The sequence below is a fragment of the Aspergillus udagawae genome (genome assembly GCF_001078395.1).
Source record: "Aspergillus udagawae IFM 46973 DNA, scaffold_8, whole genome shotgun sequence".
Taxonomy (NCBI): domain Eukaryota; kingdom Fungi; phylum Ascomycota; class Eurotiomycetes; order Eurotiales; family Aspergillaceae; genus Aspergillus; species Aspergillus udagawae.
The window spans coordinates 241,232-265,779 of record NW_025091271.1 but is presented as its reverse complement, the minus strand read 5'-3'; the positions used below and the strand labels follow the sequence as shown (position 1 = coordinate 265,779).

At 50.4% G+C, this 24,548-nt stretch overlaps 12 protein-coding genes and 1 non-coding gene across 13 annotated transcripts; 10 read left to right on the top strand and 3 right to left on the bottom strand.

Moving 5' to 3' along the window:
* Positions 1-644: 644 nt before the first annotated feature.
* On the top strand, positions 645-1,582 carry Aud_009586 (uncharacterized protein; the record flags this gene model as incomplete). Its single annotated transcript, XM_043294436.1, has 4 exons — positions 645-830; positions 885-989; positions 1,050-1,274; positions 1,331-1,582. 4 exons carry the CDS (start codon positions 645-647, stop codon positions 1,580-1,582), a joined length of 768 nt encoding a protein of 255 aa, XP_043150371.1.
* Positions 1,583-1,645: 63 nt separating this feature from the next.
* Positions 1,646-2,113, top strand: Aud_009585 (uncharacterized protein; the record flags this gene model as incomplete). The annotated part of the gene is made up of 2 exons (XM_043294435.1): positions 1,646-1,671; positions 1,726-2,113. 2 exons carry the CDS (start codon positions 1,646-1,648, stop codon positions 2,111-2,113), a joined length of 414 nt encoding a protein of 137 aa, XP_043150370.1.
* Positions 2,114-2,860: 747 nt separating this feature from the next.
* Positions 2,861-2,932, bottom strand: Aud_009584. The gene has a single exon. It is a non-coding gene; the product is annotated as a tRNA-Arg (tRNA).
* Positions 2,933-4,078: 1,146 nt separating this feature from the next.
* On the top strand, positions 4,079-5,353 carry Aud_009583 (uncharacterized protein; the record flags this gene model as incomplete). Its single annotated transcript, XM_043294434.1, has 2 exons — positions 4,079-4,455; positions 4,537-5,353. 2 exons carry the CDS (start codon positions 4,079-4,081, stop codon positions 5,351-5,353), a joined length of 1,194 nt encoding a protein of 397 aa, XP_043150369.1.
* A 662-nt stretch (positions 5,354-6,015) lies between these two features.
* On the top strand, positions 6,016-8,215 carry Aud_009582 (Zn(II)2Cys6 transcription factor; the record flags this gene model as incomplete). The annotated part of the gene is made up of 6 exons (XM_043294433.1): positions 6,016-6,206; positions 6,260-6,529; positions 6,578-7,158; positions 7,211-7,327; positions 7,376-7,651; positions 7,698-8,215. 6 exons carry the CDS (start codon positions 6,016-6,018, stop codon positions 8,213-8,215), a joined length of 1,953 nt encoding a protein of 650 aa, XP_043150368.1.
* A 564-nt stretch (positions 8,216-8,779) lies between these two features.
* Aud_009581 (putative MFS multidrug transporter) lies at positions 8,780-10,466 on the top strand (the record flags this gene model as incomplete). Its single annotated transcript, XM_043294432.1, has 4 exons — positions 8,780-8,831; positions 8,887-9,368; positions 9,426-9,765; positions 9,904-10,466. 4 exons carry the CDS (start codon positions 8,780-8,782, stop codon positions 10,464-10,466), a joined length of 1,437 nt encoding a protein of 478 aa, XP_043150367.1.
* Positions 10,467-11,290: 824 nt separating this feature from the next.
* On the top strand, positions 11,291-11,980 carry Aud_009580 (GNAT family N-acetyltransferase; the record flags this gene model as incomplete). Its single annotated transcript, XM_043294431.1, has 2 exons — positions 11,291-11,457; positions 11,506-11,980. 2 exons carry the CDS (start codon positions 11,291-11,293, stop codon positions 11,978-11,980), a joined length of 642 nt encoding a protein of 213 aa, XP_043150366.1.
* Positions 11,981-13,724: 1,744 nt separating this feature from the next.
* On the top strand, positions 13,725-14,321 carry Aud_009579 (uncharacterized protein; the record flags this gene model as incomplete). Its single annotated transcript, XM_043294430.1, has 1 exon — positions 13,725-14,321. The coding sequence occupies one exon, from the start codon at positions 13,725-13,727 to the stop codon at positions 14,319-14,321; it is 597 nt and encodes a 198-aa protein (XP_043150365.1).
* Positions 14,322-15,493: 1,172 nt separating this feature from the next.
* On the top strand, positions 15,494-16,336 carry Aud_009578 (NAD-dependent epimerase/dehydratase family protein; the record flags this gene model as incomplete). Its single annotated transcript, XM_043294429.1, has 1 exon — positions 15,494-16,336. The coding sequence occupies one exon, from the start codon at positions 15,494-15,496 to the stop codon at positions 16,334-16,336; it is 843 nt and encodes a 280-aa protein (XP_043150364.1).
* A 1,256-nt stretch (positions 16,337-17,592) lies between these two features.
* Positions 17,593-18,963, bottom strand: Aud_009577 (NAD(P)/FAD-dependent oxidoreductase; the record flags this gene model as incomplete). Its single annotated transcript, XM_043294428.1, has 1 exon — positions 17,593-18,963. One exon carries the CDS (start codon positions 18,961-18,963, stop codon positions 17,593-17,595), a length of 1,371 nt encoding a protein of 456 aa, XP_043150363.1.
* Positions 18,964-19,361: 398 nt separating this feature from the next.
* Positions 19,362-20,584, top strand: Aud_009576 (MBL fold metallo-hydrolase; the record flags this gene model as incomplete). The annotated part of the gene is made up of 2 exons (XM_043294427.1): positions 19,362-20,118; positions 20,175-20,584. 2 exons carry the CDS (start codon positions 19,362-19,364, stop codon positions 20,582-20,584), a joined length of 1,167 nt encoding a protein of 388 aa, XP_043150362.1.
* A 716-nt stretch (positions 20,585-21,300) lies between these two features.
* On the top strand, positions 21,301-22,438 carry Aud_009575 (putative esterase; the record flags this gene model as incomplete). Its single annotated transcript, XM_043294426.1, has 2 exons — positions 21,301-21,360; positions 21,431-22,438. The coding sequence occupies 2 exons, from the start codon at positions 21,301-21,303 to the stop codon at positions 22,436-22,438; spliced, it is 1,068 nt and encodes a 355-aa protein (XP_043150361.1).
* A 665-nt stretch (positions 22,439-23,103) lies between these two features.
* Positions 23,104-24,105, bottom strand: Aud_009574 (extracelular proline-glycine rich protein; the record flags this gene model as incomplete). The annotated part of the gene is made up of 1 exon (XM_043294425.1): positions 23,104-24,105. One exon carries the CDS (start codon positions 24,103-24,105, stop codon positions 23,104-23,106), a length of 1,002 nt encoding a protein of 333 aa, XP_043150360.1.
* Between the last annotated feature and the right edge of the window lie 443 nt (positions 24,106-24,548).

Genomic DNA, 24,548 nt, shown 5'->3' with positions numbered 1-24,548 from the left:
GTCGACGACAACTAATATTATTATTACTCTTTGTCTTCGTCTTAGCGAGCAGTGGTCAATATCTAGTCACTGCACTAGACATGGGGGGCAATCTTCCACGCACTGCTTCTCTGGAAGACAGAGAAAGAGAAACAAGGGCATTGATTTAAATTAACCGGGGCAATAACCGGGGCAATCTAGATGTGGCCAAACCGTCCGATCCTTGTTCGATTAGCTCGACATGAATGGTCTGGACATCCAATCCCGCGACTTTAGCGTTGGCCCGGTCACTTTTAGAGCAACTTTAGGGGCACTCCGATGCGCCTAAGGATGCACTGACAACGATGGCAATATGCCTTCGGACTCGCACGAGGAATTCCTGATATGCACACATGAACAAGGACACCGATTATTAGCCAACTCAAGGAGGACACAATGTCTCATCTGCTCCTGCGCCACGAAACTTAGCAACATTTGATCCCAGCCCAATCACCCATCGCCTGCGTTTGAAACAACAGGGCACCCTTGCTGGATCCTGACTCGATCAAGAAGACCCTAAATCCTTCGGAAAATTCAAGGCCGCCATGGAATAAATGAATCATAAAGAGCGCTTCTCATCACCCACGGTTGTGTAGCTATGAGGGTCTGCTCGCTTGGGTTTGACCATGGAAGGCGTGTCTCGGACTCCTCCGTTTGCATCAATTACGGACAATGATCATGGTGCATACCTTCTTCTCGTCAATGTCTCCTTGTTGATTGTGCTGGCCTTCTTCATCGCGGCGAAAATAAGCTCGTCGATCTATCTCAAGCGGCGGCGAACGGCCACCAGTTCTCCAATTTACGTCGGAACGGTATGAACTGGTCCGAATCCAAGCTAAGAGCGACACTGACTGCGAATCTTCCAGGTGGTAGCCATCGTCCAGACAATCATACTCCACTATGCGGTCAAATACGGGTTGGGAAGGAAGCAGGGTTCCCTGACCGCGGACTCTTTCAAGAAGTACAGCAAGGTATTTCAACGCCCGGAGGTGTGCCACTGCTCTCCATCTGACTTTTGGTTTCGTAAACAGTACAACTACGCGGCTCAGCTGCTTCAGATTATCCCAGTCGCCTTATCCAAACTGTCGACGACCCTCTTGGTGCATATATTGACCCCGCGAAGCGGTTTGCAAAAGGCATGTCTTGCCACGATAGGAGCGATTGGTGTCTGGACGGTCTTTGCGCTGTGTGCAATCGCTTTTCAATGTCCCCTGCCAGATTCTTGGTTGTATAGACCGGATCGTTGCACGGCAAAGGTATCTACCGATTTTGATGGGCAGCCAACAGCAAAGAGCTAGGCTAATCATGCCAGGGAGCCTTGATGTACCTAATCTCTGTCATGAACATCCTGACCGACGTGGCCGTCCTCACCCTTCCCTTCTTCATGATGCACAAGGTCCAGATGACTCAAGGGAAGAGAGTAAAGATCCTGTGTGCATTTTGCGCAAGAGCACTGTTGGTCGCCCTGCATTGTGAGAGGTGTTCAATGCTAATGGAGACACAGCGCCGTCTTACTCACAATCGGGCAGCTCGCGACACTGCCACAATTCTTAACTTCGTCTGATACTACATGTAAGCTGGCTCCGGCTCCATCCCTCCAGAAGCATGTCTAACGCGAGCAGGGTCGATGGTCGTACCATCAACTTTTGCCCAGTAAGCCATTCCCCAAGCCACCGATGGATCGCGCCTCTGACTTGACTCCACCAGAGCGAACATGTACACGAACCTCATCGTCGCCTGCCTACCCACTCTCTACCACATCTTCGCCGGGCTGCACTCCGGTCTCATCACGACTCGATTACCAGACAATGTCGAACTCTCCACGCGGCGGAAGGGCAGCAGCTACGGCAAGCAGACGCCGCTCAGCGCAGAGAAACGCCGCAGCATATATACAGGGTTTGCTTTTGGAAACGGCGACTCCGTAGTGACCACCAACGTCCGTACGGATTCTCGAGAGGGCCGGTTGAGCCGAATCCCCAGTGATGATAGTGAGGGGACCAGCGCCAGTACAAAGCAATTGACGATGGAATCACGGAGGGGTGGAGTGCTCAAGACAGTGGACATCCACGTCCATGTGGAACATGAGTCGGATTAATGATAGGAATAATGCCACTTCCGCTTAGACTACAAGGCCTCGGCTGGATGTAAATAGAACAGGCTGCCTGGGTACCGTAATCTGTCGTTAATATGGCATGCATGGCGCTTGCAGGGATCGTTGCAGGGATTTATATGAGCGATGGTCGTGCGCCGCGCGTGCTAATCCACAATGGAGTACATTCCGTAGTAAACATAATATATGCGTGCTCCTTGAGTCTCGACACACGTGTCCTCGGTTCCTTCGCGGGTAATAGGTCTCTTGGTTGTTTCAGACAATGTGACAGGAAATTTGGAGCGACGAGGGATTATCTAGATCACAGCAGTTCTTGCGACCAGCATCCAACTCTCATAATCTTTCTCCGACAGAAGTGACCCCTATGAAGCATCTGTGAGTGCCCTTCGGGTACAAGGCTGTATCAAATAATGATGAGGACTGCAATTGCGATGCAATCATTCTTGGGTCATACGATAATTGCAGGGGTTGTTCTTGACATAAACATATAAACATTGGAGAGAAGAACTGACCACTTCAGGTTGGACCCGACCTCGAACTTGGCTGTCAAAAAATATAAATGAATAAATAAATAACATAACGGTCTCGTTCCGTTGCTTAGTAAATTGATGCAGACTCCATATGGTTCATTATTATCATTGTCGTCCGAAAAAAAAGATGTAGAGTTAAAAAGCTGCACGCAGGCAAAAAAAGACTGTGGACTGGACGGAGAGGCGGAGAAAGAAAAAGATAAGCCCTACGTGGGGGTCGAACCCACAACCTTCAGATTAGAAGTCTGACGCGCTACCATTGCGCCAGCAGGGCTGTTGTTATGTTAGCTGCCACTAATTAATGTTACATACGGCTAGTCTGCATTATGTATTTATTGAGAAGCACCAGGTTTAGTAGTCACGTGTCACAATATGTTGCTGCAAGTCCACTGTGAAATTCTGCTTTGCTCTCAGTTAGTCATTGCCGAAGATTTAAGCCTGTAAATTTATTTTCATTTTCTCATAATTCAGTGTGTACTTCCGAGCTCCAGCAGCACCCTAGATGGTTCATCAACGGTGGAACTTATGCACATAAAGGACATGGAGGGACCTGGACCGGCTTAACATATTCCCGTCTCTTACACAGAAAGTTGATAAACAAGCCATGTGCCAACTGGATTTACGACACGGCCGCAACCTCTCTTGAACGAGTCAAGGGGATGTGGCCGTTCCCTCTAGGCCCATAGGTTGAATTCCTCCTTTGTAGTAGCTACCACGATTGAATGCGTCCTGCTTAGACTTCTGTCTGTCGTCAACATGATAGGCCCCATCCTTCACCTCCAGCGATATTGTACCGCATCCAGAGAAATCCATAAAAATAATAGCTCCTACACCAGCAGGCTCACGGAGGCATCGATCGCCACCTTTCTCGGAACGGACCGCGCCTCGGTTGACTGCAAATCGCCAGGTTGAACTATGGAAGCGATTCAGCGATCTGATTGGTCAAATCAGAATTTGAAGGCTGCAAGCAGTCACTGTCACCAAGTACCTCGCATCTCGCAAACATCAAGGTCTGTAGTAGTTCTCGATTATTGCGTTGTCGCCTAAGATTGATAGACGGCTGTCGTATTTCACTGATGGTTATTCGCTCCCCGTGCGAGCACTGTTTGCGACAAACTGATCCATGACGACACACACAGATATAAAAGTAATCAGTGCGCAATGTCTCTACAGCTGTCACTAGCTCTCATCCGTCGCGAGAGTCAAGGGCGATTGATTGACTTATCATGTACGCGAAAGCATTAATTGCGTCTGCCTTATTGGCATCCTCCGCTCTGGGCGCAGCCTCAGCCGATGCAGTCGCGGCATGTCAGCAGGTATATACGACCTATCCCACTCTCACCGTCTGGGATCCTTTTGGGTCCTATGGAGCAGAGACTGTCTCAAATGTGGACAAATACTTTCCCGTTGTCCACGGGTAATGAAACGCAGTGAACGCCCAGAATCGCCCAGCTTGCGTTCTCTTCCCCTTCACTGCCGAGGAGGTCTCGTATGCCGTGCGGCAGTTGAACAAGTACCCCAATACTCAGTTTGCGCTGAAGTCCGGGGGCATAACTTCAACGCCGGTGTGTCTAGTACCAATGGTGGTGTATTGATCTCCTTCAACGAAAAACTCTTGTCGGTGACTCGCCCGGCCAGCGGTGAGAGCTTCGAAGTCGGCCCAGGTGCGCGGTGGGGCAATGTCTACGAGATAGCTGATAAAACAAATTATGTGGTGGTTGGAGGGCGCTTGGCCAATATTGGAGTTGCGGGGCTTACCCGGAGGAGGGCTGTCGTACTATTCGGCGCAATATGTGGGTGACCTCCCCCGAATGTGTTCGACAGCCACACTGATTGAATAGGGATTGGCGTGCGATAATGTGCTCAACTTCCAAGTAGTCTTGGGCAACGGGGCCATCATCGATGCAATCGCACCTCTCATTCCAATCTCTGGTGGGCATTGCGAGGAGGCGGCAACCAGTTCGGCATCGTCACCAAGTTCACGTTGCAAGCCCATAACCTCGGCGACAATGGACAAGTCTGGGGTGGTATCCGATCGTACTCCGCCGACAAGCGACAAGAAGTATTCAAGGCCATGTCTACCTTTATCCGAGTTTACCCAGACGCCAAAGCCGCTGTTATTCCCACCTTTACCGTTGGGTCGCCAGACGCTATGGGCTCGAATCCCACGGTATACTTCTTCTATGATGGCTCCGCACCTCCCACAAACGCATTCTCCCGGCTAGAGGATGTCGAGCCAATCCTGGACACCACAGCGACAACGACCTATGCTAATCTAACCAACCAAGCCGAAGAGGATAGTGCATATGGACTCAGCATGGGTCCTCGGATGAACACTTTTCCCAGCATGGAGCCTGAAAAGGCTAGCCGGCTGCTCGAAGCTCATTTTCAGCTGTACCAGAGTCGGGTCAGAAACATCTCAAGCAGGAATATTGACATTCAGATGGGTAGATTCACACCCCAGCCTCTGTCAGTTCGCATCGCACGCGCCTCCACAGATCGAGGAGGGAATGCCCTTGGGTTAGACCCTGCAAACGGTGATCGAATCGAGGTGGAGAGTGACCTGATTTGGATCAATCCTATCTGCAATGATGCGTGTCCGGCATATTTTCGTGAGATAGCAGATCAAGCCATGTTGAATTTCACCAACAGCTTTGAGGGTGAGAAGCCGACGAACTATCATTCGGCAATATAGGCTTTATCTCGTAAGTTGCATCTGAAAGAAAGTCATATTGAATAGTTGAGTAACGCGAGCAGATTGAATCCTCTGTTTATGAATGACGCGGCCGATGATCGGGATCTCTATTCTAGCTACGGGGCGGAGAACAAAGCTCGACTGCCGTAGATCGCTGAGGCATATGATCCTGCAGGATTTATGAAGAGACAGGGCGGATGGGCTCTAAATTGATGGATGAATCGATCCCTGTATCAGCATGGATGAAGGTAGGAGAGAGTGAGACTTGATTGTTGATCGCTCGGAGATGGTACTCACGTGACCGGACTTGTTTCACTCGCTTTTGCTCTTCCATCCACAACTTTAAACGACAACAACATGTCTTCTCTTCTCCTGAGTTTCGGGACTGTATTATTTTAGCTTGAACTGTGCGGATTCACCGGAAGTAGTGTTATTTACTATGATTCCTTCTTTTAGGCTAGGACCAGAAGATTTCGGAAGTTCGGTATTTCTCCGACGGTGACAACGCTCGCCACATATTTGAGTCAGCTCCAGATAGCAGGTGACTTTTGTTCGATATACTTCACAACCGCCAATATTGCGATAATTGATGGTTCCCTGTATGGAAGCTCTAAGCTACTAGCGTTTGCGTCTGTGATTTCGATTGAACAACCGGTCTCATCATGGAATCACCCAGGGGAACTCCCACCCGTCTCTTCAAGTCATGTCGGCGGTGTCGAAAGCAAAAGATGCGCTGCGATGCGCGTCATCAGATCCCTTGCTCCCGATGTCAGGCCACTGGTCATGACTGTGTAGTGGACACGATTGACAGAGGGCGCAATGAGCGAAGAAACCAGAACAAAGAGCAAACTCGGTATTCTGTCTACAACGAAAAATCGATCATAATACCTACTGACTCCTATCCAGATTTAACCCCCTTTCTCCAACAAGTTCCAGCCTCTCATCAGTGGGGAGCTTCAACAACCGAGGGTCAACTGGCCAATCCAGCCTTGAGATACAGCATTTTACGTCGCAGGATATGATGGCTCCTCAGTCAGCAATGCATTCCATGTCCGTCAATCTAGGAGCTCCAGATGAGCAAATATTCATCGGCGAATCCGAAAATGACGACCCAACGAAAGACGTGATTGCAAGAGGAATCATCACTGAGGAGCAAGCTCGCGGCATCTATGAGAGGTACGGTGCGTCCACCTGAGCGAGACAATGATGCTAAACGTCGACCAGGTTTATGAATGGGAGCAAGAACTTCCTGCCTCTCTTCGACCCTGTCAGGGACACCTTTGACTCCATCCGATCTCGGTCATTGTTCTGCTTCACCGTCATAATCTACCTCGCTAGTCGAGCTGTTCCTGAGCTTCGCAGCAACAGTCATTTGCAGCGGGTCCTACAAGATGAAGCCCAAAAGCTAGCCGAAGACAGCTTCTTTGAACGACCAACGAAGCTTGAGACTGTCCAAGGAATGATTCTTCTGGCTGCCTATTCCGAGAAATCTTGGTTCTCGACAGCTCTCATCCTCCGGACTGCACTGGATTCGGGGCTTGAGAAATCTCTGGATACTCTTTTGGCGCAGACAAACACTCCTCGGAGTTACCTATCAGCCACGATGGAGGATCGCATTCTGGTCTGGCAAACGCGAACGTGGCTAATCACGTACACTACTGAGCTTGATATCGCTGCGGGGACCGGCAGAAAATCGCGAGTCAATGAGCTTGATGTAGCTAAGCTCCGCAAGTATCTCGACTATCCTCTCTCACTGCCCAGCGATATGCGTACAGTCAGCGTCATTGAAATCCATCAACTTCGAGGTAGTGATGTATTTTCTATCATCCATTGGTCATTGTGGCTAATATAGCACAGCTCGAGCACGACGAACTATAGACAGTACCACCGCGGGGCAGTTGTTGTCCACCGAATTGCCCGCAATCATGCGCCGATTAGAGGAGTGGTGGAAGACTTGGGATGGAATACATGATCGTAAGAAATTGAACGCTCGATTGGACAGGAGGGACGCTGACTGGGTAGAAAATGGCTTCCACGCTGGGGCTTTTCAGCGGTCTAGCTTGAAATACATGCTCAATTATGCTCGGGTCTATGTCCTCTGCGCCACCATCGCTCGCATCCAGAAAAGGCCGTCGTCGGAAGTTCTTCCAGATCCGGAGTCAGACGCCGTCCTAGGGCTTTGGAAGTCACTGGTGGAGATCATTATGGGCCAAATGGCATTGTTGGTCAATGAGACTGCTTACCGGTGCCAGCTCACCTGGTCTCCGACGTATCCGGCGCTCACTATAGCCTTTATCAGTAGGTTCCCACTCCTATGCCCATTGCCAGGTACTAACCTGGCTAGCAACATTCGCTGTGCGAGTGGCACGGTGGCATCCGGCTTTGATCGATCAAAGCTTGGTCTTGCAACGAGCGCAGCAAATGAGCGAGATTCTCAAGCTGCCCCCTTATCCGGATATCCATCGCACCGTGTCCATATTCTCCAACTATGCCAGTGCGCTTTTTGCAGAAAGGAGTTCTACAACCAATCAGGGCACTGCAACGTCAAATACTGCAGGATGCTCGATGCAACCAAGGCAGGGTACAGACAATCCGAGGTCTGACTCTGAGCTGTTTGATATGCCGCATGACCAAGGTCAGGAGCAGCCGCCGCAGAGGGATGCACAGACTCACGGAGACACTCTGTCAGAGGAGGGACGAAATGCAGAAGCTCGACCGGATCCTGCACTACCACGCCTTCTGGGGGAGATGAATATACCCAACTGGACCCTGTCGACCTCTATTGCGGACTCGTTTGATCTGTTTGAGGAGGGGCAGTCGGATGTGTTTGACTTTTTGCCTTCAATGCCCTCCATATCCTAGACAGCAAGGACTACACTGCATCGATTTGTGACCAAGGCGGTTGCCGAATGTGACGAGTGTGAAAAGATGCCATATCAGCTGTGATCGACAAGCCTAGATCAGCAAGCTGCCTAGCAAACAAGTCAGAAAATCATGTGCCATTCCCCAATTCCCTCAATCCCATCCAGTCACGAGCAGTTTTTATGGTCGATCAGGCATCAAATACTCCTCCAGACAGCGGGGCCGGCCGCTGTGGACCGGCTCCTGATCGGCGCCGGAGCAAGTTTCTGCATCTCCACCGGAGCCGGTCCGGCGCCGAATTTAGTGTTGGAGCTTCAGACTGAGCGGGAACAGTGATTGGCCAATTGGTTTCTATATCTTGGTCCAGACATGAGAAAACATTTACATCTGCAATGCCTGGCCACATCCATCTGTTTCTATGACTCAGATTTGCAGCAAGACTGTCTAGAGAAAGGTCGATTCTTCACTAATAAATACTCCGGATGGCGCCAAGTCGGGAGCAATTTTGGGTGCGCCGGACTCAATCTTGCACAGCTGGAATGCACACTACAGAGGCTATTCATTATGCCTGAAGAGAAATCAACTTCAAGTCCGGCTCGGACAGAGTGTTCTATAGGTACGACATCCCGTGCATTTCAACACGTTCGAGCTCCGAGGCTGACAGATGCAAGGGACGCCCGAATCTCGACAAGCACGCTCGACGCAATGCAAATTCATATCCCCGAATGACTGGCCATTACATAAAAAGTTGTCCATTGTTGTCGCAACCTTTCTCAGTGTAATCAATTCCGGCATCGGAACCTCGCTGCCGAGCAATGCGGTCCCCTACATCATGCGGGAGTTCCACGTGGAGGATGCCACACAAAGTAATTTGCCGACTTCAGTGTTCCTCATCGGGTACATGGTCGGGCCACTTGCTTTTAGTCCCCTGAGCGAGACCGTCGGACGGCGGTTGGTGCTACTGCCTACGCTCACGGTGTTTACTTTGTCGACCGTGGCATGTGCGTTGAGTCCGAATTGGGGATCGCTGCTCTTCTTTCGTTTCATCTGTGGAACCATGGGCTCAGCGCCTCAGACGGTTGTGGGTGGCGTATATGCGGACATGTTCTTTGATCTCAGAGAAAGAGGTAGAGTGATGGCATTCTATATGGCGGTATGTTCTATAATGCATTGAAGTTAATCAATGCGTTTAGGCTGACTTTGCGTCTAGTCAGCTAGTTTCGGGCCTATTCTTGGTCCGATAATATCGGGGTTTGCATCGCCCTCTTATGGATGGAGATGGACGTTCTGGATTGCTTCGATCCTGGCAGGCTGGGCCTGGATCTGCCTTCTCTTTGTGCCCGAGACCTTCGGGCCGGTTTTGTCAAGACGCAATGCCACTGGAATGCGGGATACAGTTGCAGAGGACACTGTCAACGTCGTTCAGATCGTCAAGCGACCTTTGGCTATGCTGCTCTTCGAGCCCATTATCACCTTCACTTCAATATACATCGCGCTGGCTTATGGTCTTGTCTTCTTCTACTTTCAAGCATACCCAATAATTTTTGAAGGTTTGTTGGCCCTTTTCCTGGGGTCATAATACGCGTATGCTGACTTGGCAGGTGTTTACGGATTCGATGTACAGATGACCTCTCTTGCATTCCTTCCTGGTACGTACGTCGCCACCTCTCTATGAACCACGCTAATAGAGATAGTCGGCGTCGGTGCAGCATCCACCAGTCTTGTCGCCCTCTACTGGGATATGACCTACGACAAAGCCAAGAAACAAAACAAGCCATGGCGCTTCGGTGCAGAACTCCACCGACTCCCTATCTCCTGTCTCGGCGCCATCCTCCTCACGGCCAGCTCGTTCTGGCTCGCCTGGACCGCCCGATCAGAAGTCCACTGGGCAGTTCCCATCGCCTCCGGAGTAGTGTTTGGTTTCGGCTACCAGACCATCTTCGTCTCGCTGTTGACATACGTGACCGATGCTTACAAGATATACTCTGCCAGCGCACTAGCCAGCTCGGTCATTCTGCGCAGCGTTCTTGGAGCGCTGCTGCCGCTGGCTGCTAAGCCGATGTACGGGACATTGGGGGTGAGTTGGGCGACCTCGCTGGTTGGGTTTCTGAGTCTGGCGTGTGTGCCCATTCCGTTTGTACTCTTGTACAAGGGGGAATGGGTAAGAGAGAGGAGTAAATTCTGTCAGCAGTTAATGAAGCAGGAATGGTCGAAGGGAAGTTCAGATACAGAGCGCGGAATACGGGGTTGAGGCGGGATAATGGTGAGGTATAATGACTTATGAAACGAACCTAACTTAGACATTAAAAGTTTTAGTATAATTTTCGGTTATAGAATATGATGTTTGAAAACCTCAAACGGTCCAATCCAAAGCTCAAGGCTCTCATGTCCAGAGGAACCATGCCATTGTAGTGTGAAGGGAAACACATCATAAGCCAGGTCACTCTCAGAGCAACCTAAATATTAATGATCTTCAGTCAAGCCTCTTGCCCAATTCATACAGATATGTGTCTGCGAGCTTCCTGTAAAGTCGGCCATCATGATGACCCTCATTGTCATGGCGCGCATATACATTCGAGCTCAAAACCCGCGCAGGTAGGCGCCGCTGTACGTAATACCGCGCGAACGTGCTATGTTGATACAGATCATTCAAAATGAAGCTATACAATATATCACATGTCGCTAAAACATGCTATAATAAGATGGCTTATTGTAGCTGGCACTGTTCCACATATTAAGCTTATCTCGGCCGTCGTTGGGTCCACAGAGCCTTGTGGCTTGTCGATTTGAACTAGAACATTTGCTTATTTTGAAGTTTTCCAGTAGGAAAAAGATAGCCGTCCTTAAGAAAGCAACATCAAATTTACTTTGACTTGTATAGAGCTTCTATTCAGTGAGCGATGGCTATTATCGGACCATGCTGATGCCGCCAGGTGCTAAGGCCGATCTAGAGTCTCACATCAGAATGCGGATGACTCACTCAACAACAACCCATGTATATATGAAGAACACAATTCCGGTGACCAAAAAGACATAAATCTACTCTCACATTAAATGTCTGCGCGCTAATTCTCAATGTCTTACCCTTCTTACCCCGAGCAAGCCGTTGCAGTAATTATTCCGGAGGAAGTACCACCCATATCCACCGAACGCCTCCTCCTGCGGCCTCTGCGAATCGGCAACGACGAAGATGCCGCAGGAATCTTCAGCATCAGAAGCCGACAAGATGTCGTGGACTGGCTGTGAGAAAACCTATTCTGCGATGGCATCCTCAAGCTAATTTGCCACAGTTGGCCCAGAATAGCAGATACCACAATCGAAGAAAGCAAAGCCCAGATGGCAAGAAAGGTGTTCAAAGATCCAGACGCGTCCGGTGCGGTTGGGCGGTTATTCTTCTTTGTCATTATTCCTAAAGATGACTCTGAACGTATCATCGGGTCTCTTGGTGTTAACTCCCTATCGCCCGCTCCCTCGGTGGGATACGCCTTGCATCCCTCGTACTGGGGGAGGGGGTATGCCAGCGAAGCCCTACGGGGAGTGATCGACGCATGGTGGAAACTGCCACGAGTCGGTGGCCTGGGACATGAGGAGAAATTGTTCGCGGCGGCCAATTTAGCTAATAAAGGGAGCGTGAAGGTTTTGCAGCGAAATGGGTTCAAGACTTACATGGAGGCCGTGCTTGAGGCGGACACGGTGGCTTTTATGCAATTAGAGAGTCCTCGGCGAGCGGTTACTCAACCTGAAACGATGGATGATCCTATTTAATAGAGCCGATGTCATCATGTTTAAGTCCTTGAGATCCCGGGACTCGAGATCTGATACTAAATCCAATGTGAGAGCCATGCAAGTGAACTATTAAGTGATCCTGGCAGTACTACCTTACCTCCATCGCAACTTCTAGCATAAGAACTTGAAGAGAAGACTCAAGAGAGCATAGATATGCGAATAATTCGGGACTTCTTCCCACGCCAATCGCGCGAAATCAAGCTGTGCATCGATTGCTAGTAATAGTAGCTATGAGAAGAGAGCATCGGTGTCACCCTTCCAGTCCATTCGGGTATATGATTGATAGAGAGGGGCCCTTTGCAGTGTGCATCACATCAGGTATGTTTCCATCTTCCATCATTATATGGCTGTATCTCAAGCTCAGTCCCTCGCTGATGCCTATTGACCTAACAGATGGTTTTGAGTGGGTCAAGTTGTACTACGAAATTTACAGTCTATCTATCAAAGGTTGCTATACTTGGAGGCTCAAATTACACGAAAGGGCAGATTTACACTAATGACTGTTGAATATAGGTAGTTGACTCCTACGAGCATGAAAGGACTAGATCATTCATGTCATAGAGCGTCAGGCAGAGACTGCAGTGTGACCAGCTGACTCGTCATTAGACAATTACTAAGAGGCTGAATGCACAGCTTCCGATATATCGAATTGTATGCTACTTATAGAATTGTGGCTGTCAGATGCATGGTTCATGCATACTATGGAACAGAAAACTGTAAGGACTGAATCAGACATATCATCTCTCACTGCCTGTCGGGAATCACTTCTTGGATCTATTTTTTGCTTGTTTTCCACGGGCTTTCTGTCTGAACAATCATCCCATGTCTATGCCGCCTTACGCTTGGCCAAGAGTCAATACATTGGCTTAATTGCAGACACCGACGAACTAGTATTAATTAACTATGAGGTTCTCATTGCTTATTAACTTGAGTCTGAGTCTCCTCAGCCAGATCCACACCGCTAATATTCCTTCCCAGGAAAGCTCGTATTAGGCCCCAGTTGTCATCGCCATTGGTCATCCATTCGCTTATATACGAGCACTGCACCAATCTTTTGAATCCTTTTGATGTCCAACAAGACATCCAGTAAGACATTTCAAAGTATGCCCATGCCAGCTTGCAGGCTGAGCCAGGGATTCAATCAGGTGATCGAAGCCACGTTTTCGGTCAACTCGTGATGAGGATCATTCCAGACCAAGGGACATAACAAGTGCCGAAATTCCCGTCCTATAATCAATGCTTTTCTGCATTATGCAAGGCTCTCATAGATCTTGCCAAGACGTCGTGTAAGACATGGCAGTCTGACAGCGCGATTAGGCAACCCGGTTGGAGCTCCTCGATCAAATCATCTGAGACAAGTCGAAGTCTACGGCTCGTGCACGACGTCATATTCGGTTTCCCTGTTGTAATCTCGTACTTATTACAGAAGTTGGTCTTGATTTGGATGGTTCTTGCAAAGGCTATCAGCTTCGATGTATGCTGTGTCACAATATGAGCAAAACCTTGGACGCCACAATCCCTTGTTGTCGACTCGAACGTGAATGCCTCCAGGTGCACTACACTGGCACTACTGGAGGATAACTCAGACACCGGCTGAGCAGTCGACGGCCATCTCATAAACATAAATAGTCGTCTTCATCCGGTCCACTGCTCCGAGTAACAAGCCAACTTCTGAAATCAAAGACCTGACCATCCTACCAATTCACCACCCATCTCAACCACAATGTTCAAGCCCGTTGTTCTTTTCAGCCTGCTTCTAGCAGCAGTAAATGCCGTTCCCACCCCCACCGAGGACATCGTCCCTCGATCCTGTGGCACTCTGGGCCCATCCGTCATCGATGTGCTAAGAGTCTCAACGCCCGACAACGCCTCCCCCGGCCAGCAGTTCACTCTCAGCCGCGCCGGGTATCCCCCGTATAACACGCAGATCTCCGCCCTGACATTCAACTACATCCCCGCCAACGCAACAGGCTGCATGCTGGAAATCGATATCCCGGCTCTGGCTCAACCCAACCAGATCGCTGAAGGCGCCACCCAGGTTGACATCTGGACTACTGACCCCTGGGATTATTACTCGCTGCCTACGTACAACAAGCCGCCGAAGAAGAGGGCGATGGTCGGCACGTACATCTTCCCGACACAGCCGACGACGGCGGAATCGAAGACCATCATTGCATCGAATACATGCTCGGATCCCATGAGCTTCCTGGTGGAGCTGAGTGGGTGGCAGACTCAGAGTGGCAGTGTCAATTTTTATAATACTCTGGGTGGAAAGCAGGGACTTGTGCCTATTGGGTTCAGGATGATCTTTAACTGTTGATCTGGTCATGTATTCCTATGCCTGTCAGATGGTGGGATTATGACCGATGAGACACCACACAAGCAGCGTGCTCTATAGGCATAGAAACCGGAATTATCTTAAACCAAATTCTTATGGTCCCATCTGTTATTTTTAAATAAGTCGAGGCAAACATCAATTGGAGAAAGAAGTGGAGCGTGGAGGTCCAGAACAAAGAAAGAAAACAAGTGACCAGTGCCGGGTTCGATCCGACGACCTTGTCGGTTTTAACGATGAGTGATAATCAACCAACAAAAAGACTGCCCTACTTTTTGCAAGGGGTCCAGGGTTTTGCTTTATAGACTGCAATACATTCGATCTAGATCTTGCCTCGATATGAGCTCGGACAGGCATCACCACGCTCGAATTCGTTTGATCTGATTTGGATTTCGGTGCTGATAATCGCCTTAGCTCTGTAATCACATATTTCCGATCGAATTGATTCTCGGTCGGATATCCAGTGACGGCTCAAGCAGAAAGGGATTAAATATATATATTGAGTAGACCATACTATTGCCATGAAAGGCCCACCTCACCATTGCAAGGATATCTCAACTAATTCGGAGAGCCAAAAGGTAAACACTGGAAACTCTATACCCCTGTTATAATGTAGTACTGCATGCAGATTGGCAAGTAGATCATAGTGATCTCCAATTGCACGAGGAGTATATATCACGTGACCGCATCTTATGGCAAGTCTGCTCATGCCGAGATCCAACAACTGCTTACAGAAAATAAAAGCAGAATTTCCTTATAACTGAGAATGTCTGTAGAATCAAGCTATTCTGTTGTAATCCATGGAAGAATACTGGGGCCCACCAGTCCAGCATTGCCTGATGCGTATCTTGCTTGTTGGACTGCCCACCTTGACATCATCATCCTGATGTCATTCTATCTTCTATACAAATCAAGGTCAAGCGAAGGCTTGATATATCTTGACCACCACCAAGGCCAGAGATAAAATGGACTGTATACCCAGAACCGTAGCCTTTCAATTACGGCCAAATTTACCTCTCCGTATACATTTTTGTCGTTGCTTAACGCGGAGCGTCTCAGTCCTCGTAAGCTACCAACCGAGGATTCCGAACGTCAAATCACACCTTAGCAAGACACAGATCATTAGAAAATACTCACTCCTTTCAACCGAAGGAAATATGAGAATCGCAATTACTGGCGCTCGCGGCTCTGTTGGCCGAGAGGTGGTCAAGCTCTGCGCTGATGCCGGCCACTCCACGGTGCAGATCAACCGAACCGACACTGACTACGACGGCACGCCCCGCTCGGAAATGGCGACGGCGGACGTTGCCAACGACTATGACGCCTGCCTCAAAGCATTCAAGAACTGCGATGCCGTCATCCATCTTGCATCAATCCCAGACCCTGTCGATAAGCCAGACCACACCGTCCACAACAACAACGTCAACTCTGCATTCAACTGCTTCCGTGCCGCGGCAGAATTAGGCATCAAGCGATTTTGCTATGCTTCGTCGGTGAACGCCGTGGGATTGGCGTATGCAAACCAGCCACTCAAATTCGACTACTTCCCCGTCGATGAAGACGCACCGCAGCGGCCAACGGATTCCTATGCGCTGGCCAAGCAGGAAGCTGAGATCCAGGCACGCTCGTTCGCGACATGGTTCCCTGGAATGAAGATCGCCTGTCTGCGTATTCACGAGGTTGCACCGCTCAAGGACGTGCAGAAGGAGCACCAGGAAGATTGGGAGAATGCTGCTGTTAAGCAGTTATGGGGCTGGGTGAACCCTCAAGCGACAGCCAGGGCGTGCCTGCTTGCTGTGGAACGGAGCGATAAATTCGAGGGATGCCAGGTGTTTAACATCGTGGCGCCGACTACCACTCAGGACACACCCTCTGAGGAGTTGGCTAGGAAGTATTATCCCGGAGCTGAAATTCGAGGCGATATGTCCAAGAATCAGAGCTTCTTTGCCGTTGACAAGGCACAGAGAATTCTTGGATGGACCCATGATGAGAAGGAGTGAGCTCATTGTGTGACTTAAATGATATGACACGATAAAATCTACTGTAGATAGGCAGCCTTAATTGCATGTAGGTTATGATACTGACTGGAATGGACAGCGGAGTAATGAGCTGCTTTTGGGTCTGCGAGAGCTCATCTATTGTGTTTGAGTCTTAGCATAGCGCATTAGGCACATAATAAGTCCCTGCCCTTGGGTGTTTCTGGTCAAGCAAGCCCAAGATACATCCATTCCGCAGAACGGATAATCCTCTCGGTCCAGGCTTCCACCTTCAGACAGCATGATGCGAGATTCGCCTCTATCAAAAGGATACATACCGTGGTACTTTCCGAACAATGCCTCGGACGACTTGACGACTGGCAAGAACTTATCACTTAAAGTAGAATGATTAGATAGTGACAATCGATTGATAAAACCAGAGAAGTCTGTTCAACGTTCATCCATCCAAGCAAAGCTCCCGCAGAGCCACTTCATCGGTATGGTAGAATGCGGGATGGTCGTATCAACTTGAGAAGTGCGAGTCTCCACTTCATTCTCGAAAGTCTCTGTCAAATCGACTAATATCCACGAGCGAACAGGACAGGTAATTCAGTCGGCGACTCGGTTAACAGCGAAGACCTAGGTTGAGAGGGCCGTCATAATCAGGAAGCCGAAGAAGAGACTGGCATATGATAGTGTCCCGGCCAAGCGGCTTCTCGGCGGAGGCAATCATATTATTGCCTGATCCTGTCTGAGACATTGACGGACTGCCACGGGAAACACCATGATGAAGAGGATCCTGAGACCTCTTAGAACGTTCTTTGCAGTATCCCATGAGCAAATATCGGACGAGAAACGTTACCCGGCCGAGTGTCGGACGTACTCGGCCGATACAGTCGTGGTTGTTTCAGTTGACAAAGAAGATCAGCCATATTGCAGGTGCAGCTTGCAAGCGGCAGAGAGTCTGAAATAGTTGAAACAAGCGGACATAGAGAGAAATCTTGAGATAACAATTCTCCAGACTATAGAGCTGCTGAGAAGCAAGCGTGAAGGAGGAGGAAAGAATCAGGAGACTAAGAAAGTTGGAGACTGTGGGGATTAGAATCCACGTGACTCTCATGAATTCAGCCAATCAGACGTTAAATTCTACGGAGATAGCCTAACGCGGATCGGAGAATAAGGTATCTGTAGCTATGCATAAGACTTGTTATTTGCTTCGCTCTAACTCAAATTATTCTATTGATCCATAACTTAGTATCGTACAATGTAACAAATCCAGTCTATTGAATCCAGCCCTTGGGACCGCCCCAGGTGCCCTTCACCATGTAGTTGTAGTAGACCCAAGGGAAGAAGTCTTTCTTCAGGTGGTAGAATGCACGGCGAGGAGTCGCCTGGTCGATGCCCAGCAAGTTACCAAACGTCTCCTTGGGTTCACCCGCGTACTTGAACTCCGCTAGAAGGACCTTGCCGTACTCGGTCAGCAGTGGACACGAGGTGTAACCGTCGTATGAGGCGTCGAGCTCCTTGCCCTCCATGGTTCTCAGCAGGTTGCTGACGAGCACGGGTGCCTGTGCCGTGATCGCGGCCGCCGTCTTGGATGTGGGGAGACTGGACGCATCACCAGCTGACCAGACATTGCCGTACTTCTTGTGGCGAGTGGTGTTGTCGTCGACATCGACGAAACCGGCCTCATTGGAGAGAGGGCTGTTCTTGACAAACGCATGCGCTCCCATCTTGGGCACGACATGCAAGAAATCGAACCGTCTGGTGACCTGCTCCTGTCCGTCCAGACGCTTAAAAGTCGCCTTGTCGCCATCGATGGAGACGAGATCGTGCTGGAACAGTCCTTCCACCTTTCTCTCCTTGCGCAGCTCCTCCAGCTTGGCGCTGTACTTGGGCACACCGAACATTCCGGGAAGCGCGGTAGCGAAACTAATTTGGACTGCTCCACTCGAGGGGTTGCTGGGGTTGTAGAGACCGGCACGCTTCCAATAGTCCAATGCGAGCCACATGACCTTCTGGGGAGCGCCTGCGCACTTAATCACGCCAGCCGGCTGGGTGAAAATGGCGGTACCTTTCTGCAGTTTCTCAATGGTGCTGTAGGCCTTGTCGCAAGTGTCATAGCCGTAGATGGACGAAACGAGCGAGTTTGAATCTGCGAGAGCCTCAGGCAGACCCTTGATGCTGTTGAAGTCGACCTTGATACCGGGGGCAACGACCAAGTGCTCATAGTTGACCTTGTCGCCATTGGCGAGCGTGATGAAGTTGTTGTCGGGAGAAAATGTGTGCACACTGTCGTTGTAGAACCTGAGCTTGGGATCAAGCAGGCCGTTGAGGGGTTGTCGCAGATCCTCCTTGTTCTTGAGACCACCACCAACCAGAGTCCATCCGGGCTGATAATGATGCCAGATAGCGGGGTCGACCACCGCAATGTCGTCTTGAGAGAACTTTCCGGTGCGGAGTAACTGATGACTGACGGTGAGACCAGCGCTACCACCACCAACCACGACTACTCTGTGATTGCGCGCAGTGCCCACTGCAGCTGTCGCGAAACCCCGCGTTACCGTTGAGGCATTCTGTGCGGCAAGTACTGAGCGAGAAGCAGCAGCAGAAGCTGCCACTGTTACGCGACTGCGAAACATGACTGACATAATGTGAGAATGGAAGAAGTAAGAAAACCGGACGGGGAGTGAACAAAAGGAAAGCAGGAGTTAAACTGGACGGCACGACCATACAAAAATACAACAAGTAAAAAGGGCCCTGGATGTCGCAATCAGGAGCGATTATTAATGGTGCGATAAGGATCTGGATAAGAAAATGGGCCCACTCCGACTTATGCTTCCCCTATGTTATGTCAGCTGCATAAAGTCTGATGTCATAATAGACTGATGCATCAACTCAGTCGCCGACTGAGATTTCACGTGACTGGGATCGCCGAGTGGATACAGCTCCCCGATGCATTGGGTCCATAGAGGCCGAGAGAAGTATAAACGGCTTCGAATTTGCATGTATCTCTTGATTCTGTCATTCAGCACAAACACATTTGAACATGACATCCATTCAACCTCAAATCTGCAAAAGTTGGCATGCAACGGCGGGTCTGTTGTGTGCGCCTTCCACTGCAGTCCGAGTGCCACTGCGTCCTCTCCATTATCAAGCTGCAAAGAAGTCGGCCTGCACCATTGGAAAAGCACCTCTAAGATCGCTATCAGTTTATGCGAGTCCGCTGTCACAGTACCGCGTTCAGAATACACGCACCTCTCCGAGCAGACGTTCCCTGAACGGGACCGTCATTCGAGCAACATACAGCACTGCAACCATGGAACCAGGAGGACCAACAATTCACAATGTGTTTGAAAGCAAGACAGGCACCTGGCAATATGTAGTCGCTGATCCAACTACATCAGCAGCCGTAATCATCGATCCGGTCCTGGATTATGACCCCGCCACCCAGGTCATCACCACGGACTCGGCTGACGTACTACTGTCCTTGGTCAAGGAGAAGGGATACAAAGTCGAAAGGATCCTTGAAACCCATGCACATGCAGATCACCTCACCGCAGCGTCCTATCTGCAGAAGCGTTTAGCCGAGGAGCAAGGCCACCGGCCGCCCATCGGGATCGGCAAGCGCATCGGACAGGTGCAGAAGTTGTTTGGTCAAAGATACGGCATTCCTGAGCAGGAATATGAAGGCGTCTTTGACAAACTCTTCGAGGACGACGAGGCATTTAAGATTGGCAATTTGACTGCCAAGGCCATCCATCTTCCTGGACACACTCCGGACCATTTGGGGTACCGCATTGGAGGTATGGTGTCGACTCGCACCCACGGACTTGTCACATTGGCTAATTTAACCTACTAGACAATATTTTCTCCGGCGACCTAATCTTCCATTCGGATATTGGCACCGCACGCTGTGATTTTCCCGGCGGCAGTGCCACCAACCTCTATTATTCAGGACGGAAGGTCTTGAGCTTGCCGGATCAAGTCAAGATCTGGATGGGCCACGATTATCCTCCCGAGGGGCGCAAGGAACCTGTCCCCTCGCTGAGCGTCCTGGATCATAGGCAGCAAAATAAACACCTTAAAGACGGCGTCACCGAAGAGGAGTTTGTAGCGCTGCGGAAGGAACGTGATTCGAACCTGGCTGAGCCGAGGCTGCTTCACCAGTCACTGCAGATGAACATTCGGGCAGGACGATTACCGAAGCCTACAGAGTCGGGGCAACGATTGCTCCATGTTCCGTTAAAATTGAAGGAGTTGACATGGTAGTGTTGGTACAGTCAGGCGAGGCTGCAAGATATCGATAGTTTGTACATACTCTGTATACCACCAAAGTAACTGTAGTAAATATTTTCATCTGGGTAACCTCGGTTGAGTGTTCAAGTTGATCTTAGCACCCAGGCCGTGGCTTTTAATCATATGTCGATACTGAATACAGCAGCGGGATCTGCACATTCGTATGCGTCTTAAGGTGGATGAGGAGGGCATGCGCTGTGATAGACAGCAAGCTAAAATCATAGGCCTTTATCCTCTGTGGCCAGGACGGAATGCCCGATTGGGTTAGGGCTAATATTACTTACTTTTAGCTTCCTACTGCATCTAATCTTATCTGATCCTAGCATGACCATATGAGAGATAGAGTTGTTGACATCTGTAGACTGTAGCATATCAAGACGCAGGCATACCTGGCTGTCCTTTATGCGACCCAGATGAGATCGCACGTACTGATGTTCATTTGACAGCCTCATCCTCGAATCCAGTCCGTATCAGCTGCTACGGGCCGAGGTTTTCCCGGTAGGGCTGGTGGTGTCTCCCACGCGCCAGAGCAGTTCGAATCTTCCCTCACTTCCATTCATTATCTAAAATACTAAACAATTGATATTTTCTTCATCACTGCCTGTATCATCTTTCCAGGTTCTGCAAAGTCTACAGAAAATAAAATTATTTTTTTTTCCTGCCAATCCTCCTAATTTGCGACCGGCAAAATGCAACTTCCCTTGCGGCAACCACGAACCAAGGGCCATGCTGGTGTTCTGCATCCCTATGTATGTAAGTGGCACTGCTCATCCAACAAGCTTTCGCGAGCTTACACTAACAATACATCCAATTGAACAGTGTGAAGGATTGGTTGCTTTCGAGTATACTGACGGCCTCGTTCGGAAACCTAACACCCTCGTGTTCATCGGCGGCCTGGGAGACGGACTCGGCACTGTCGAATACCTGACCGACCTTATTACGGCGGTGGAGTATACATCCTGGTCCGTCTTCTCGCCCATTCTGTCTTCTTCTTATAGCGGATGGGGAGTGGGTTATTTGGGCAAAGACATCGATGAGATTGCGCGCTGCGTGCAGTATGTTCGGGAGTATAAGCAGGGGTTATTCGGCGCAGGGAGGATTGTGATCATGGGTCATTCGACGGGCAGTCAAGACGTCATGCATTATTTGAGTTGTGCGAATCCGCGCCCGCGCCATCCTGTGCTGGACATGGATGCGGCAGTAGAACCTCTCAAGCGGCCTCCTGTTGACGGAGCCATCATGCAAGCGCCTGTCTCGGACCGAGAAGCGATCAGTTGGGTCATCCGAGACGGAACGGACAGGGACTCCCCGGAAAGAATTCGCGAGATTTACCAGAGAACTATTGAGCGCGCCAGATCGACCCCTTACGAAGATGACAACACCCTGGATACCATCCTCCCTCTGTCGGAAACAACTCGGATCGGGTATCCAAGCGTAACGCCGGTGAGCAGTCGACGGTTCCTGAGCCTGGCCAGTCCAGACAGTCCAGAGAAACCAGAAGAAGACGATATGTTCAGCTCCGACCTCAGCGATGACCAGGTGCAGAAGACCTTTGGCCAGCTGCGGTCGCAGGGACTGCTGGGTTCAAAACTGCTGGTCTTGTATTCGGGAAGAGATCAGTCAGTGCCACCGTGGGTTGACAAGGAGCTTTTATTGAAGCGATGGTCCATGGCAGCTAGCGACTGCTGGGACAGCAACAGTACGATCATCCCGAACGCCTCGCATGCGCTGAGCGATGATGACCAGGCCGAGCCGAGGAGGATACTGGTGGAACGCGTCATGTCCTACCTGGAAGACGTAGAGAGATACCCGACAATTGCGAGCTGAGTTCGAGCACCAAAAGCACCAAAGCGTGATCAATCGATCCCAACTCCCTTGTCTAGACGGGAGGCATCCTTCTGCAATGAATTACTGCTGGAGCTTGTCATCATTGCGTGAGCCAGTGTAACAGGTTCCATTGCTCTTTGAGGCATGAGTAACTGAGGTGATTTAAGAGTTCAGTTAATTGCCTTACGGACGACCGGATCATGCGCCTCACACTAGTCAAATCCAAAACCAGAAGAAACTAGGCCCACTGCGATGACCACGCCAGTTCATTGCTCATATATACCGCCAAGATCCAAGTCACGTTCATGATCGCTTTGGCCTTTCTTCAGTCGATGAGGGTCTTGGGAGATGGTGGGAGGCGCAAGAAGTGCAAGCACAAAACTTGGCCAAGTAAGTCCGATGTCTGAAGAGGCTCTCTGATTGGCCATTCCATATGGGTATCTGAGATCTCTATCCCATTGACTCGCGGTGAGCTACATTGAGTTCTGAGGATATTATGATGGAAGATAAGTTTCTGAATTCTTGTATAATACATCAAATCTGTTCCACATCTCTCAAACGTCTACCATCCACCAGAGCATATTACATTCAGGCTGTGATTACGATATCTTGACCAGAGACTCCAGTGTAGTTCCTCCATCATCTCTCAGAAGATTGTCGACGCTTCAAGCAGTAGGCTGAGCAGTGGGAACGCCAGATGGAGCGACGCCGGTGGGGAATGAACCCTGGCCTTGACCCTGACCCTGACCGCCGAACCCGGCAGCGCCAGAGGGGACAGCACCCGAAGGGACAGTGCCAGTAGGAGATGGACCGGAGCCCTGGCCACCTTGTCCAAAGCCGCCGAAACCTCCCGCTGCCCCAGAGGGAGCGGCACCAGAAGGAGCAGCGCCGGAAGGAACAGAACCGGAATGAGATGCGCCAGAACCCTTGCCATGACCGTGGTGGCCACCATGACGACCGCTTGCCGATCCAGAATGGGACGCACCAAAAGGCGAGGTGCCAGAGGATTGGAACTGGGCGTTTCCTGAGTTCTGGAATGCCTGTCCGAAACCACCAAAGCCTCCGACTGCCCCAGAGGGAGCGGCCCCGGAGGGAATGGCACCAGAAGGAACAGCGCCGGTAGGAGAAGGACCAGAGCCTTCCTCGCCTGGGCCTCCTGGGCCGCCCTGGCCGCCCTGGCCGAAACTGCCAAAGCCACCGGCAGAGCCCGAGGCAGCAGCGCCGGTGGGCATGGTCCCAGATAGAATAGCACCAGAAGGAGCGGCGCCCGAGTCCTGGGGAGAGCGGGCGTGAACACCTTGGCCGCCGAAGGAGCTGCTGTCTCCCTCACCCTGGGGAGCGCCAGAGGGAACGGGACCATTACCGAAGGAAGGGAAGCCGGAGGGAGCAGCGCCAGTAGGAACAGCGCTGGATGGAATGGCACCGGTGGGGAACGAGCCGCCTTTCTGGCCTTCACCGCCGAATCCTCCAGACATCATGGGACCACCGGGGAAACCGGACGGCATGCCAGAGGGGATACCGGAGGGGAAGCCAGTGAGGAATCCGCCAGGAGCGTGCTGTCCGGTAGCAGTGGGCTTCACATCGGAACCTTTATTGGCGTGCTGAATGGGGGCTGCCAGGGTAGAACCGAGAAGGCTGAGAAGGAAAGCAGCAGTCTGAGGCTTCATTGTGAAGTGGAAGAAACGAACGGTTTTTGCGAAGTAGAAGTTTGATTTGAAGCTGAAGGATTGAAGATGGCAACCAGGCCTTGAAGTTCAAAGAGTGTGAATTGTGAAAAGAATGGAAAGCTGGGTGCTAGATTCTCAAGTCACCGGGACTATGGGGAGGCAAAAGCATTTCGAGAGCGGATTCGACGGCGTTTAAATAGACGTGCTGGTACTGCAGTCTGCCTGCGTTGACTGAGGATTTCCAAATTGGGCTAACTATGAGGGCGCTATTTGTCCATACTGAGTCGAGGAATCTAAATGACCCTTCTGTGTCCCATTTTCCTCCTCGAGATTCAAGACTGAAGCCACCAAAGCTGGTACGCGTCAGCACCAGAGGGATCGTCGGACGGAGACTAGATACATCGTCAACACTCGAAACGAAGAGAAAGAGGATGCAGGCTTCT